This window comes from Tachysurus vachellii, chromosome 4 (assembly GCF_030014155.1).
Source record: "Tachysurus vachellii isolate PV-2020 chromosome 4, HZAU_Pvac_v1, whole genome shotgun sequence".
Classification (NCBI taxonomy): domain Eukaryota; kingdom Metazoa; phylum Chordata; class Actinopteri; order Siluriformes; family Bagridae; genus Tachysurus; species Tachysurus vachellii.
In genome coordinates this window covers 17,308,770-17,326,308 of record NC_083463.1, presented here as the reverse complement: position 1 = coordinate 17,326,308, position 17,539 = coordinate 17,308,770, and the positions used below count along the sequence as shown (strand labels likewise).

General features: G+C 42.1%; 1 protein-coding gene across 3 annotated transcripts in view; it reads right to left on the bottom strand.

The window, feature by feature from the left end:
* The window catches only part of rap1gapb (RAP1 GTPase activating protein b), a 38,158-nt gene extending 31,166 nt beyond the window's left edge, over positions 1–6,992 (bottom strand). Inside the window, exons 1-2 of one of the 3 annotated variants that reach the window (XM_060868105.1) lie at positions 6,830–6,992; positions 2,966–3,001 (exon numbers count right to left, since the gene is read on the bottom strand). In XM_060868105.1, coding sequence (XP_060724088.1) covers positions 2,966–3,001; positions 6,830–6,873 — 80 coding nt within the window. In that variant the 5' untranslated portion in view covers positions 6,874–6,992. Of the gene's footprint in view, positions 1–2,965; positions 3,002–6,120; positions 6,174–6,829 lie in introns of those variants that run through there. The other 2 variants (XM_060868104.1, XM_060868108.1) reach the window with 2 other exon arrangements.
* Positions 6,993–17,539: the final 10,547 nt, after the last annotated feature.

Genomic DNA, 17,539 nt, shown 5'->3' with positions numbered 1-17,539 from the left:
CAAATGTTGTGTCTATTACCTGGCAAGTTGAACAAGCTGAACCACGTACATGCAACACATCTTGATGTCACATCTCACTTTTATGTGCACACACTGTCTATAAATGCATGATGTAGCAGATCAACACAATGACATAAATGTCAGAAAATCATGTGGAAGGTCATATCACCATCTCCACCTACAAATCCTAATCAGTCTTGTAATCAAAAGTTCTGTATCACTAATGCTACCTTCTCAACCTTGTGCTCCCACACGCTCTCCTACCCTTTTACTCAGGGCATGATTGCTATGCCTTATATACCTAAACACTCACACTGCGTTACCATATCGATGAAAAAAAAAAACCCAAAAAAACAAGATAAACTAAAGAATACATAAAATAATAAATAAATAAATAACTGTATGAAATACACAACAAAAAAAAAATATATAAAATGATATAATAATAAATAAATCAGTGTGCAAATAAATGAATTGAGATATTTCATTCATTCATTCATCTTCTACCGCTTATCCGAACTACCTCGGGTCACGGGGAGCCTGTGCCTATCTCAGGCGTCATCGGGCATCAAGGCAGGATACACCCTGGACGGAGTGCCAACCCATCACAGGGCACACACACTCTCATTCACTCACGCAATCACACACTACGGACAATTTTCCAGAGATGGCAATCAACCTACCATGCATGTCTTTGGACCGGGGGAGGAAACCAGAGTACCCGGAGGAGAACATGCAAACTCCACACACACAAGGCGGAGGCGGGAATCGAACCCCCAACCCTGGAGGTGTGAGGCGAACGTGCTAACCACTAAGCCACCGTGCCCCCCGAATTGAGATATTTACGCAAAATAAAAAATAAAACTAAATTCAATACAAATGAACATAACATAAACATAAAATATACACATTTTCCTTTTTTTAAATAACTGTTTAATTGATTTATTAAGCCATTAATTTATTCTGTTTTTATTATTCATTTTGGCATAACCTGTCCTTGACCTGTCCTCAACCCACTCAGTTGAGAAAGCTAATCAGCTGGCCCACGTCTGAGGCTTAGTCACTCCGAGGTCTGTGATTCACAGGAGAAATTATACCTTAGAGAGAATGGCAGGCAGATGAGTAAGTCTCATCTGAATAGGCTAATCATAAGGGCATTGTGCATTCCAAACAATAATAATCGTGACATTAGGACTTGGTCTTTATTCAGGAAAAGTGCTACAATGGCATTACTTTTTTATCATATGATTCCTGGCAGTGTGTTGGAGTGACACAAAGAAAGATAAAGTCACAGTGCTGTTTTCTATCACACAGCCTCCATTTTCAGTGTGACACACATGAAGGCATTAAGGATGGAAACTGTTTTGGTGATTTCAAATGTCAACATTGGCTTTCAAACAACGGAGACCCTACCTTTAACAAAGTTTTGATTTCATCCTCATTGGCCAAGTTATTTTACTGAACAAATCATTTACAATTTAAGTCAAAGCCAATAAAACACACAGAAACACTTTGCCTTACAATTTCTGTAAGGACCTTCCACTGAAATAATAACAGATTATATACTGCTATTCCTACATCAATCCAAATTTAACCAAACATAACAGCCTCTAAAGTTTGTACAGAATGGATTATTGCTATACAGAAAAATCCAGCAAGTGGAAACTGGTTGATGAGAGAGAGAGCAGAGGTGAATGACCAGACTGGATGGCAAGATGGCAGGAAGTCTACTGTAGCTTGTGCTACACTTTATGACTGAGGTGAGCAGAAAATCATCCTATAATATATATCAAAGGTGGATGAGGTGGAGGAACTACTACAGCAGAAAACCACAGCAGAGGACCAGGTTTAACTTCTGTCACCCAAGAATGAGAATCTGAGGCGTCTGAGAACCAGCACTTAAGGTTAAAAAAACGCATAAGCCACTCTTAAAGTTATTTATCCAATTTCGATATTTGATGTCAACTGTAACTGAACTTAAGATCTATGTCATGCATAGATCTGGTGTGCATGACTGTCTGTTTCATGAACGGGAAGGTACTGTATTCCTAATAAAGAGGTCAGTGACTCTATATAGTACAGCATGATGTATAAACTGCACAGTTCCTCATTCCCCTTCACTCCTGAAAAAAAATTGTAATGAGTGAAACTTTTTAATGATATTCGTTCACCCAAAGGAAAACAGAGGCAGGCTTCAAAAGCAAGAGACTGTCATTAAGCATCAAACTGATGCTAATCTCAGCACACAAATGAACAACACTTTGTGTCTGAATGTGTATGTGTTACAGCTTGTGCGAAATAGAAAATAGGTAGAAAATTTAATTATCTCTCTTAGGTATTTGTTCATATTAGCATGTGCTACCAGACTTTTGAGCAGATTCATGCAGAAATGTAAATTCTAACATAATTCCATTTACCAGATGCACTTCATCTTCCTTCATCTAGTATAGTTTTAAAATGAACTGGATTACTTTCACCTACATAAGCAAAGTCTTTCTTACATCATTACTGAACTTATCCAAATGCAGTGCTGTTAAATGTTATAGTTGAAATATTCAAAATGCATAACATAGAATTTAAAATGAATTATAGAATTTAAAGTAAATCGTCCTGTGGCTTTATGAGTGGGACAACAGTATCGTATGCTGTCCTCCTATCATCAAAATAGATAAAACGTTAGATCAAATCCAGACAATGCCTCAGTCATCCCAGAGAGCACAATTGCATCTTGCGAATATGTAGCATTCACAAAAAAAAAAAAACAAGTGGAAATTATGTGGTTTGTTCCAAACACAAACAAATTCTTTATTTTTTTAAATAAGAAATTAACACACATTTCCATAATTTATCAACATGGTTTCCAATAAGGTTAATACAATTACTGAACCTTATTATTATTGGCCAGCTAATAGATTTTATATCTTACATCATTTTATAAACTTATATACAGTAGAAGCCGTCTTACCATAGACCTCTAGCCTTGGAGAAAGTTTTGTCCACTCTGCAAAGACAATAAATATACTGCTTTACTAACAAAATAATTGGTTTATATTTTACAGAATGCAAACAATTTAATATACATAATTTCTCCCTTAAACCCTGTGTCCCCTTCTGCTAGAGGTTAGTCAATCTAGTGCCAACAGACTTATTACCCCCCCAGGCACATAATGGTTAAACCTATAATTTAGGCAAATGTCCAAAGTTAACTGGGTGCGTTATAAAATGAAGGCACAGAAGGTCATCCTTTTTTTATGTATAAGGGGGGGAGTCGTGACCTAATGGTTAGAGAGTCTGACTCCTAACCCTAAGGTTGTGGGTTCGAGTCTACAACTGAGGTGCCCTTGAGCAAGGTGTTCACGGTGTGTGTGTGTGCACTTTGGATGGGTTAAATGTAGCTGTATGTCACATCACTTATATTATATAAAATATATACAGTATATATATATATATATATATATATATATATATATATATATATATATATATATATATATATATAAAAATTAAAAAATATTTATTACATTTAAATTTATTTCAGTGTATAAAATCATGCCTGAGAAGTTTAATATTTAATCCTGTCGGTGTTTACTCACTACAGAACATTTCCCTACTTAAATCAGGCATAAAATTCAGCTGTTCTGAGCAAATATAAGTTGACTGCTATACTCTGTTGTGATATCCATCTTCTTCAGCCATTTTTAAATGGCTTTAGAATAAAGTTACAATAATATAAACTTGTGATTCCACTACTTATAAACCTGATATACACACAACATTCTCACACATATTTACATATTCAATAACACCTAGGGGCAATTAAAAGGAGTCAGTATACCTATTGCTATATTTAGGGTACATGGAAGAAAACGCCTCCCAGGAACACAGAGAGAACTTCACCCAAACAGTACTTTAGTTCACAATCAGACTGGGAACCCACAAGCTGTGAGACAGTAACACTCCCTGTGGCTGTACCACACATCTTTACTAAAAAATAGTGTAAACAAAAGCCCTTGTCTATCATTGAGGTTATGTTTTGTCTGTAAATCTATACAATTAATATACATTCTGCGACCAAAAGTTTGTAGACACCTGACCATCTCACACACACACACACACACACACACACACACACACACACACACACACACACACACACACACACATACAGTATGAATGGGTTTTCCACAAACTGTTGCCACAAAGCTGGAAACACTTAAATGTTTACAATGTCTTTGTATGCACCAGCATTAAGATTTCGCATCATTGGACTTAAGGGGCAATTCCCCAAGTGTGGTCCATTAAGAAAATGTTTACCAAAGTTGAAGTACAAACCTGGAGTTGCCTGACCTCAACACCACTGAATATTTTTGGGATGAACTAGAAAACTGACTGTTCCCAGGCCTCCTCAACATCACTGCCTGACCTCACTGATGCTCTTGTGACTGAACAAACAAATCCCCACAGGCATGCTCCAATATCTGTTGGAAAGCCTTCCCAGAAGAGTGGAAGTTATTCTAACTGCAAAGGAGGTCTAAATCTGGAAGGAGATTTTCAGCAAACACATATGGGTATGATAGTAACATATTTATAATGTGCTTTGGACAAGCTTGATTTGCTGCTTTAAATTAATCGGTTGGTGTAAACAAGCTAACATGGGCAAACTAAACAGGTGGTATACTGTAAGTCTGACCTTCTGCAAGCTTGCAATTTTTTTATTCTTCATTACTTGAATGATCATTTGATTCTCATGATAGGAAAATAAATCACTATCAAGTCTCTGATGAATTTGTCTCATGCTGCTAATCTTGCCTTCTGTTTACCTGTAGTAAATGTCAGAGCCCCAGAGGAGAGTGTCAATCAAAACACTGTGTGTTCACATGGATCTTGCTGACATGGGATAAAAAGAGCCACTGTTGTGTCAACAGTACAGATAAATCTGCCCACTGCTAGATGCAAAACCTCTAACCTTTAACCTAAACCTTATTTAGCATAACTAGCTAGTCAAAGCAAGCTTTCAGCTCTCTCTTCTCAGCTCTCATGAATGGGTCTATTAAAATAAATTAACTTAATTTGTGAGTGTTAAGTAATACATGCATAAAGGTATGACACTAATATGGCACTTTTGTGTATGAAAATTTTAAAACCTCAGTTCTGAGAGTGTGGCTGTACAGAAAGATCAAACCCTCACATATTCTAACTTACTGCAAATGTCACCATGCTGTAACATTAAAACAGCCAAGCCTTCATTTATGGTAACAGTGACGACACATGAACTGTGAGAAAAGACTAAGCGGGTCGGTTATACTGTATGTGTATCTACAGCATAGTCAGTCTTCTCAAAAATAATCACTCTATCACACCTACACTGAGCCATGTACAGAATGTGTTTAGCATGAATATCACATAATCTCATATCACATAATCATAGAGGAATGTGGTAGCCTAGTGGTTAAGGTGTTGGACTACCACTCAGAAGGATGTGAGTTTTAATCCAAGGTCCACCAAGCTGCCACTGAGCCCCTGAGCAAAACCTTTAACTCTCAATTGCCCAGTTGTTTAAAATGAGGTAAATGTAAGTCGCTTTGGATAAGGGCATCTGCCAAATGCAGTAAATGTAAATCTCACTGTGCTCATCAAGGTAAATGAAGAAATTAAGGCTGAAAGCCAATTCAGAGCAAAGCAATAAAAAAAAAAAATATATACATATATATATATATATATATATATATATATATATATATATACATACATATATATATATATATATATGTAGTTGGTTTTATATATATATATATCCAACTAAATTAATTAGAATATTTTGCAAGCCAGTACAAACAAATCGACTGGCTAAGTAAGTTTTACAAATACAGCCAAATTCTGATACAGATATTTGAAATCTGTAAGCACCTAGATTTGAGAATAAGACTCATAAGACATACTGTATTACACTCATTATAATGTGTAGGCTACACATTATTGCAGTTATATTATAGCTATTCTGATCTGGTCAAATAATAAAATTCTTTAATTCACAAACATTCCTGCTAGGAGTATGGCATCTACTTTCATTAATATTTGCTTACATTGTTAAAACATTTGATTAAAATATGATAACCTTACCTCTGTTATGTACAAATTTAAATTCATTGTACAATTTCAAGTTTCTATGATAAGAAAATGTAGAGACCAAAACTTCTTTAGTATATCTGAGAAGGTAAACAAATGGTGCCTGTTGCAGTTTAAGTTTCTCATGTAGTTGAGTTTGTGACACCCATATTTACACAAAGTGCTGCTGACTGGTTGTGTTTGTAACCTGATGATGTCGCACATGACACCAAACTGACAGTGGGTCTGCAGTAAACATATAGACCAGACACTGTACAATATATAAAAGTGTTCAAAAAAAAAACAGTGAAAGGTAGCAGTTATAACTAAAGTTAAAATAAACTAGGGAAAACCTTTCCCAAGTGTGATTGATTTTTAGGAACGGCAGCCCTGAACACATCGTGTCTGCACACTGGTTTAAGCACAATTTTGTGTTCTACTCTCCATGTGGTAGGACACTTCTCTCTTTGTTAAGTGCACATTAGTGCTTGGTTTTGAAGAACAGGCACTCATTAATGACATGCCTACAGACAATAAGAGGACACAGTGTGTTGCTTGACCTCGTTAACAGATTGTGCCATCAGTAATTTAGTTAGAAGTAAGGAAAGATTTTAATTTAAACAATTCTGATTAATTGTAAACATTATCTTATAAAACACATACAATTATATAATATACATACACACATGCACACACATACACACACATTCAGTCTTACTCTTACCCTCCATATGCCCCAAAAGTGAAGCTCCTCTTCCTATAAGACATAATCTGCAATAGACAAGGATCTTCACACCAGCACAGCTACAATCACTTCTGTTATTCTCCCTGTCTCACTTTTTATTTGTCTTCGTATGAGTTTGCTCATGTCCTGCACCTGTGTCATTGTGCCTGTCCTTCACTGCCCTCCCTTTCTCCCTCCAGGTTTTTCCTCTCCAGAGGGGTGAGGGAGAGGCATGTGTTCAGTTATTCTGGTGATTGTGATTACAAGCCGATGCATGGAGGGCAACTCATTGCCTTCCAGTCAGGGAGAAGTGGATTTCTTGGGTCATACGGTAGCTCCTCTCACAGTGTTCTGAGCAATGGGGAAAATAGAGCATTGCTTCCAACTAATGTAAATTCAAATTTGTGGCACCACACCTGAGAAGAATGTTGAACTTGAAAACAGAGACTAGAAGAGTCTCAAAGAAAGAACATGTAGATAATTGTAAATTCATTGTTTTAGAATTGCAAATTCTTTTTTAAACTGTGAAGCACAAATTCCATTTAACTGCAATACTCTAATTTCACTGAGTGTTTGAAGAAATCCAATGTATTTGCATTATATCATTAAGGTATGGACTCCACAACACCTCTGAAAGAGTGCTGTGGTCTCTGACACTAAAACATCAGCGGCAGATCCTTTAAGCCCTGTAAAATGCAAGGTGGCCTCCATGCATTAGACCAGCACATCCCACAGATCAGATTGAGATCTGGAAAACTCTTTATATATACTCTTTATATATACTCTTTATATATAAATATTTCATATTACAGTCTGGCAGGGTCCATGCTAAAAGTAGCCACTGCCATTAGGGAATACTGTTGCTATGCTGGGGTGTAGTTGGTCAACAACGATGTTTAGGTAGGTGCTACGTGTCAAAGTAACATCCGCATGAAAGCCAGGACCTAATGTTTCCCAGCAGTTTCCCAGCAGTTTCCCATCATTGCCCAGATCATTTACAGGTGCCATTGTAATGAGATAATCAATGTTATGCACTTATTGATTCAATGTTATGGTTGATTGATAGAAACATCAGGCAGCGTCGACTTTGCAATACTGGGCACTTTCCAGATGAAACACATGTCACCAATGATGGATCACCATAATGTGAAAAGAGCTTCAGTAGCATGCAAATGAGTATTTACATGAACAACATTTCTGAGAAAGTGTATCAATGTCTACTGCCTAGTTGCTGTGTCCTCACTGTGCACTGATATCAACATGTCCTTGTCCTCTATTAACTGGAATGTTGACTCCATCAGAGCTGAATCTTGCTCACTTGGGTCATCATAAATCAGATCACTGTGACCTCTGTGTGCCGAAGGGAATCACATGCTTGATCTGTTTTCTTCTTCTAAAGTCTAAAAACCACCCACAGTGCCTGCATCCCTCATGTACCAGTCTGATAGCTCACAATATACATATCAACATATCCCCAATAAACAAAGCAACACAGCAACAAAGCCCTGCTGGACTACTGTATAAAGGTGGATTATAGATAACAGTTGTAGCCTAAAGGTTATTCAGAAAGAAAGCAGCACAAAAAAAAAACACAAAATGTTCCCTGCTACAAACTACACGACTAGATACGTAGTCACATAAATTCAACATATCAGTAATAGAGGTGGAGAGATTTTCTTCCAGAGCTGATTAGAGATGACAATTGGTATTGTTCTACAGTTGACTTAAAATAAGGGAGCTGATGAAGATGAAAGGGAAGACCTACAACCAATTCTAAAAGAAAACTCAATGTGGGCCTAATAAGCAGCAACTAGCCAGCTAGCTGATGGATATCAGTGAGTGCAGATTCTTCAAGATCTATTTATGCTAAAAGGTGAAAAAATACATAAAGCATTTGGCCAGATTCTGTCTAAAATATTAGTTTATCCAAATTAATTCTTTGCTTATAGGAATGTTGAACAAAAGCAATATTGCACTATTGCTTTATTTTGAAGTAAACTAGTAAGACATTAAGACATTCCTAAACCTATTCACTAACGATCAGAGTTAAACTATAACCACAGTACTGGGGTACTGACTTTCTAGGACACACAAAGTCAGTTTCATAACACATAAATTAACAAAGTGCAGGTTATTTGACCTTTCATTCACAGAGACAGACACTGTCTAGACGGTGAAGTACTGTAATCTCATTTTAAATGGCAGAACAGCAGTGGGTGCATTTCATCATAGAACTTCAGTCCTCCACTGCCTCCTTAATGATGATCCTAATTTATGCAAATAAAATATCTTGTTTCACATTATGTTACAGGGGAAAAAAGCTTTTTTATTTGTAATTGTTATTTAGCAACTAATATAATTAATTACTTAGAGTTTTTCTGTTCGAATTTGGACAGCTTATGTCATTATCTATAAACAGATTTCAATAGTGTACCTAGTTGAATGCACCTGATGTTTTGTTTCATGTGCATTCCCTTGTGATTTGCTCTAAAGAGTGTTTTATAAAAGTAGGTACTACTGTATATATGTTGAAGACTGTAGATAGCAATGGGCAAGATAACACTAAGTTTAAAATTGCCTACTGAACATTTTGTATTTTGTTGATGTACTTTGTAAAGTAAAGCAATTTATGGAAGTTTCCTGCACATTATGTCTGTATTCCCTTCTCTGACCAGCTTCTGCCCACACTACAGTAAAAAACCTCCCACTCCTGAAAGAGTCTACTTTACATCTATTATTTATTTCACATAATAAAATACATCATCAAATTTGATATTTTGCTGCTGGAAATGTCTGCAGTAACCTATGATGCAAAAAGAGCTGCCAAAAAACAACCACACTGCTAATTGTGCATTTCTTTTTGGCTTCAGTCTCATTTAATTTTACCCATTGTTTAAAAATAATTGTTCTAAATTTCATTGACTTTTTGTAACTTTAGCCTTATAGTCACTTTTTAATTTTAAAGCCAAATGTGACAGTGTACCAGCACACACTAGAACAGGGGTCGGCAACCCGCAGCTCCGGAGCCGCAAGTGGCTCTTTCATCCCTCTGCTGCAGCTCCCTGTTGTTGCGGACAAAGCACCACATGCACCTGAACATCAACGTAGAGAGGCATCACAGGAGTTTTAGTCACTTCCGGACTACAGTTCCCAGACCGACGCACCAGGACTAATTACACCGCCAGCTGCTGTCAATTTCCCACGCTATAAGAGACGACGTGAACTTGACCTCATTGCGAAGTCTCGACTTGTTCCTACAGTCATTCTGAGCGTTCCGTTGTCTGATTCTGTTTATGTTTCTGTTTATTGACCTGTCTGATTGCTTGCTGCCTGCCTGTTTGATTATTGTCTGCCCTCTGATTTCCGAGTTTGCAGATTTCGACCCTGCCTGTTTGACTTTGTGTTTGTTATTAAAGTACGCTGCAAATGGATCCCCAGCCTTACAATGCCTCATTACAGGAGACTTCACTGCCAGAAGATCCAGCAGCGGTTCTCCAGCTCGCAACCCAGCTCAAGCCAACCCAAGAGCTCGCCACGGCGCTGCAAAGCCTGCAGGGAGCCACCGCAGCACCGAGCCCTCAGCCGCCAGCGATGACTCCTCCGACCGCCGCGTACACCGCCTTCTGATGCAGTGCTCACTCTTCGTGGCACAGCAACCAGCCATGTACCCGACCGAGGCCAGCCGCGTAGCCTTCGTTTGCTCGCTGCTCACTGGCAAGGCGCTGGACTGGGCTACTGCGGTGTGGAGAGAGAACGCCTTCCCCACCTTCGAGGGTTTCCTCGAACACAGTTTCGTGCGGTCTTCGACCACTCCGCTACAGGGGAGGGCGCGGAGGAGCAGTTATTGGCCATCTCCCAGGGTGATCGCACCGCGGCCGAATACGCGCTGGCCTTCCACACTCTCGCCGCCGAGGCAGGCTGGGAGGAACGCCCCCTGAGACTGCTATATCGCAAGGGCTTAAACCCGGACCTCCAAGCCGAGCTTGCCTGCTGGGATGAGGGGAGGAATCTGGCAGAGTTTGTGGAGCTGTCAGTCCAGCTTGACAACCTGATGCGCTCCCGCCGAGGTCCCGCATGAACTGCAGCACGCGCTGCGCAATCCGAGAACCCCGATGCAAGTCGATTTCACACGTCTCACACCGGAGGAGCGAGCGCGCCGCTTCCGCCAGCAGCTCTGCCTCTACTGCGGAGAGCCCGGACACAGAAAGTCCACCTGCCCGACCACCTCATAGGCACAATAACCCGGTGAGTCAAGATCCTGCCGTTCATCAGTCACAGAGCTGTACACAGATCAGCATAGAACTTGAGGTGCGAGGAGGGAAAATTAAACTACTCGCTCTTATCGACTCAGGCGCAGCAGGGAATTTTATGTCTTGGCACTTCGCTCGCATCCATAACGTCCCAGTAATTCCCCGTGTTTCCCCTTTAGCAGTGGAGGTGATAGACGGGCGGCCGCTTGGAGAGGGACGCATCACACGCCTCACCAAGGAACTCAGCCTGCAGGTGGTGGACCACCATCACGAACGCATCTCTTTCCATATCATCCATTCTCCTCGACACGCCCTCATCCTTGGGTTACCCTGGCTCAGGCTCCATAATCCTGCCATTTCCTGGCCCCACCTATCCATCTCAAGCTGGAGCAGGGCGTGCACCTCACATTACCGAACCACGGAGGAGCCGCTCCAACTCAACACCACAAACACCGCGAACACCAAGCCTGCCGCCTCCGATATTCTCGAACTCCCACCCGAGTACCAGGACCTCGCAGAGACGTTCAGCAAGACCAAGGCCACTGAAGTACCACCACACCACGCCAACGACTGTGCCATCAAGCTACTGCCCGGCGCGACACCGCCTAAAGGAAGAAGGCAAATCAGCGGCCATGAACGCATACATCGAGGAGGAACTGAAGAAGGGGTTCATCCGACCCTCCATGTCCCCGGCCTCTGCAGCTTCTTCTTCGTCAAGAAAAAGAACGGGGGCCTCAGACCGTGCATCGATTACCGAGCCCTAAACAAGATTACAGTTAAGTTCCGATACCCCCTGCAACTCGTCCCGTCCACCCTGGAACAACTCCGCCGAGCGCGATACTTCACTAAACTCGACCTCCGCTGCGCCTACAACCTCATCCGAATCCGAGAAGGGGACAAGTGGAAGACCGCCTTCTCGACCCAATCGGGCCACTATGAATATTTGGTCATGCCGTTCGGCCTGGCTAACAGTCCAGCGGTCTTTCAGTCCTTCATTAATGATGTCTTCCGTGACATGCTGGACCACTGGGTAATCGTATATATCGACGACATCCTCGTCTACTCGGAAAATATGAGGGAGCACGTTCAACACATGAGGGCGGTGTTGCAACGCTTAATGCAACATAGACTATACGCCAAGGCGGAGAAATGTGAGTTCCACCAGACTTCGACAGCCTTCCTGGGCTACATCATCTCCGCTGAAGGGGTCGCTATGGATGATACAAAAGTGCAGGCGGTGCTACAATGGCCCCGGCCACGAACTATCAAAGAACTACAACGTTTCCTAGGATTCGCAAACTTCTACCGCCGCTTTATCCGCGGGTTCAGCATAATCGCTGCACCCCTCACTTCATGTCCAAGAGTGCACCAGCTCACCTCAGTTGGTCACCGGAAGCGTGCTCCGCATTCCAACAACTGAAGGAGAGCTTCACTTCGGCTTTGATCCTCCACCATCCTGACCCAGACCGACCGTTCGTAGTGGAGGTAGACGCTTCCAGCACGGGGATTGGATCGATACTGTCTCAATGCCAGGGACCCGCCAACAAGATGTTCCCGTGTGCGTACTTCTCCCGCAAGCTATCGCCAGCAGAGCAGAATTATGACGTCGGGGGCCGAGAGCTTTTAGCCATGAAGGCGGCATTCGAAAAGTGGAGGCATTGGCTAGAGGGCGCATTGCACCCATTCACTGTCCTCACAGACCATCACAACCTCGAATACCTGCGCACCGCCAAACGTATGAATCCACTCCAGGCTCGGTGGGCTATGTTTTTCACTCGCTTTCAGTTTACGGTGACCTACAGGCCCGGAAGTAAGAACACTAAAGCTGACGCTCTGTCACGCGTGTACCGAGGGACGGACCAGACCAAGCCTCCCAAACCCATCCTTCCCGAGACTCGCATCCTCGCGCCCATCCAGTGGGATATCCTGACCGAAATTTCCCAGGCCAACGCACAAATGCCACCGCCCACCGAATGTCCACCGGCCAAAACACATGTGCCTGAGAACTTGCGCACGCCTCTGCTGGAACTCCTTCACACCAGCCCTGCCTCCGGACACCCCGACATCACAAGCACAACCCACTTGGTCCAGAACCAGTTCTGGTGGCCGTCACTAGCCTCGGACACACGCGAGTTCATTCGGAGCTGCGCAGTATGCCAAACCTCGAAAGCCTCACACCAATGCCCAGCGGGCCTGCTACAACCTCTCCCCGTGCCGCAACGACCCTGGTCCCATATCGCTTTGGACTTCATCACAGACCTTCCCTGATCCGATAATCACACGGTTATTTTAACAGTCATCAACCGTTTCTCGAAGGCCTGTCGCCTGATCCCGTTAGCCAAGCTCCCCACGGCCATCGAGACGGCAGAGACACTGTGTAACTGCGTGTTCCGCTTTTACGGTCTGCCTGAGGACATCGTTGTGGACAGGGGCTCTCAATTCACCTCTTGCGTCTGGGCAGCCTTCTTTAAGCGTCTCAATGTCAACGTCAGCCTCACCTCGGGGTACCACCCACAATCCACAGGACAAACCGAACGGCTGAACCAAGAAATCATCTGCTTCCTCCGGTCCTACTGCCAACGGAATCAGAATGAATGGAGCAAATATCTGATGTGGGCGGAGTATGCCCAAAACTCACTAATCAAGCCTGCCACCGGCCTGACTCCCTTCCAACGCGTTCTGGGCTACCAACCTCCCTTATTCCCGTGGTCCGACACACCCACCAATCTGCCGGCCATAGATGACTGGATTCGTCGGAGTGAAGAGACGTGGGACGCAGCGCCCCGACAGCTCCAGAGGGCCGTCAGGAGGCAAAAAACCCAAGCCGACAAGCACCGCAGGGAACACCCCGACTACCAACCCAGCCAGTGGGTGTGGCTCTCGACTCACGATATTCGTCTCCGTCTGCCTTGCCGGAAGTTAAGCCAGGTTCGTGGGACCGTTTCAAGTCATCAAGCAAATTAATCCAGTCTCGTACCGCCTCGCGCTGCCCCCATCCTACCGCATCTCACCTACCTTTCATGTCTCGCTACTGAAACCCGCCATGGAGCCGAGGGGGATTCCTGAGAACATCACCGGTTCGAGCGAGCCGCCTCCACCGCTAATCCAGGGCGAAGAGGTGTATCAGGTCAGCGAGCTGCTCGACTCCAGGCGCCGGAGGGGGCACCTGGAGTATCTGGTCGAGTGGGAGGGATTCGGTCCGGAGGAACGTTTGTGGGTGAAAGCGGGGGACATCCTGGACCCCTCGCTCATCGCCGACTTCCATCAGCGGCATCCAAACAAACCAGCTCCCCGTTCCCGAGGTCGACCCCCGCGCCGCAAGCGCCCTTGCGTCGGGAGCCGCTTGCAGGGGGGGGCTCTGTTGCGGACAACGCACCACATGCACCTGAACGTCAACGTAGAGATGCATCACCGGAGTTTTAGTCACTTCCGGACTACAGTTCCCAGACCCACGCACCAGGACTAATTACACCGCCAGCTGCTGTCAATTTCCCACGCTATAAGAGACGACGTGAACTTGACCTCATTGTGAAGTCTCTCATTCTGAGCGTTCCGTATTTCCGATTGTCTGATTCCGTTTCTGTTTCTGTTTATTGACCTGTCTGATTGCTTGCTGCCTGCCCCGACGTTCTGCCTGTTTACCGTTGCCGATTATTGTCTGCCCTCTGATTCCCGAGTTTGCCGATTTCGACTCTGCCTGTTTGACTTTGCGTTTGTTATTAAAGTACGCTGCAAATGGATCCCCAGCCTTACGATGCCTCATTACACCTGTAGATTTGGAAAATAAATATTTAATTTAAATTTATTTTATTTTAGTTAGTTTTTTTAAAAATCAAATTTTAAGATTATGATGCTCTTGTAACATTAAAATAAACCGTGTTTAATTTTTTTGTCGCTCAAAATATGCGTCATAACTGCCGACTTGCGAAATCCAACACACAGAAGCAGACACATTTTTGGTTTGCTGCAGGCGGCAAGTTAAAATTTTGATGTCATGAATACGGAGAGGACTCAATTAGACATTGAACATTTTATTTAAAAGTAACCTTCAACCCAGCGTCTTTTTGTTAAGGTTAGTTCAAACTGTTCAAAATATCTTTGTTTGCTTGCAGAAATAAAATTTCGTTTACTCGGTAGCAGTTCATTGATTTCATAAATGCAACACACTATTTTCTATATTTTCCATAAAGGTAAAAAAAATATATGCAGTGTTATCTTCATTTTAGATGTCAAAAGGGTTTTGTGGCTCCCTGTGTTTTTTTTCTGTGGGAAACTGGTCCAAATGGCTATTTTGAGTGTTTAAGGTTGCTGACCCCTGCACTAGAGTATAACAATGTTCACTAGTAACGAGTATATACAAATAAATCTCAGCCAATTTGTATTCAAACAGTTCTTCCACACCAGATAGATCCAGATGAGAAATGTGATTTTTGGACATGGGACTGGAAATAAGTAAAAGATGAAAAACATTCAACAATGTTAGGGAGCACTGTCTACACTCAGACACTGCACAATGCCCTCTACTGGAGACACACACAATACAATGTGTGACTGGAGGGTCAGTGACCTTCAGCACCCTGGACAGTGAAAGAAGGGAAGACGAGGTCAAATACAAGGTAGCTGAGGTTGAGAAACCAGGATTCATAGATCATACCGACAGTGCTGCCATTTCAATCTCTGGGTGTTTTTCTGGTGTTTTTTAGTGTTTCCAGAGTGTAAATTACTAAAGTTCATATAAAAAATAAACATCTGGTTTAATCCATGCCCTAGTTAGACAAATTCCAGGAGTACTTGCAATGCCCTAAAGATGAAGAAGCTGCTAGTTACTGAATGTGTTGAAAGTGCCATGAAGAGGTGCTAAGGGTTTGTGTTTTTTGTGTATGGGTACTTTTTTATCTCTGCTGTCCACAAACGCAGCTCTATTACTACTCTACTGTGGCTGTTCAAAGCCTTTTGCACTGTTTCATGCTCGACTGTTCAAGCTGACCAAATTCTCCTCCTGCTGTGTGTGAGTGTGGGCCCACGCATATGTGTTTTGAAAGCCTGACCAATCTCTACTCCTACTGTGTTTGACCTCAAAATGATAGAGAATTCAGTTGGTAGTCCACAGCTACTAGACATCAGAGAAGAGTGTGTGTGTGTGTGTGTGTGTGTGTGTGTGTGTGTGTGTGTGTGTGTGTGTGTGTGTCTGTACTGTATGTGTGTATGTGTGTGTTTGTGTTCCTTTTCATTTCAAAAAGGAACACAAACACTTTTCAAATAAAAACAAAAAAACAACCAAAACACTCAGAACTATTAGGAATGCCTTTTATATCTATGCATTTATGTAATTATCTAATCAGACAATTGTGTGGCAGCAGTGCAATGCATAAAACCATACAGATACAAGACACAAAACTTCAGTGGGCACAGGCAAACCAAAACTGGACAGTTGAAAAGGGGAAAACATACCCTGGCAGCCTGATTTAAGAGCACAGAGTGGATCTACCCAGTATTAGTATCTTAACAGAGTGTATACATCCAAAAATCTTTCTAGCCAGAAAACTTTGTTATTTGCCTCTGTCATTAATATGGTAGCCTGGTCATGCAGTGCCCCCACATGAAAGAGATAAATATAATGTTCATCCACAGCTCAATTTGATATGCTCTTTTATTGGGCCAACGCTGTCTTGAGGGGTTTTGGACATAGAAATGTGGTACAGATGGCTGGACATCTGTCTGTGTTTAGCTGTTCAGCATTCTTGCATTCAAGTAGCAATTGAGCAATAACATTTTTTTTAACAAACAATCTGAAAATCTTTATTGGTTGAATTGGATATGTTTCACTCATAAAGCACTGCCTTGGCAGAAGAGATACATGTACAGTCTGTGATACAATGATTTATGTAGATGATGCCAATGATGCCTCAGGTTTTTGAGAGTCATTATAGCCACAGAACAATCCACAAGTGGAACACAATTACAAAAAATGTGTTAAAAAGTTTTATATAAAACAAAGCAGCTGTACCATGACCTTTGTGTCACTTAACAGTGTGGAGTGCTGCTTTAGTATTTACTATATGAATGCAAAAAGCCTTTGTGTTCTACTTTGTCACTGCTGAACGCTTGTTCTCACTTATGTTAAAATACGAACAAGAGCATCATAAAAATGACTGGTTGTCATAGGAACAAAGAAATATAAAAGTTAAAGAAAAAGAAATAAAAGATAGCAGAAAAAGTGAGTGGCATCTAAATTGACAAACACAGAGCATAAAACATTTGAAGCATCTGAAATAATTATGGCTGTGAGTACAGTGGTGCTTATCAATCTGCTACTCTGGCAGACTGTGTGCATATGTGTGTATTGTTTGTCATCTGTTTGTCTGTGTGTAACAAACAGAAATCAAAAAGGCGGCAGGGTCTTTTGGTGTGTGTGTGTGTGTGTGTGTGTGTGTGTATTTATATTTATATATATTTCTAT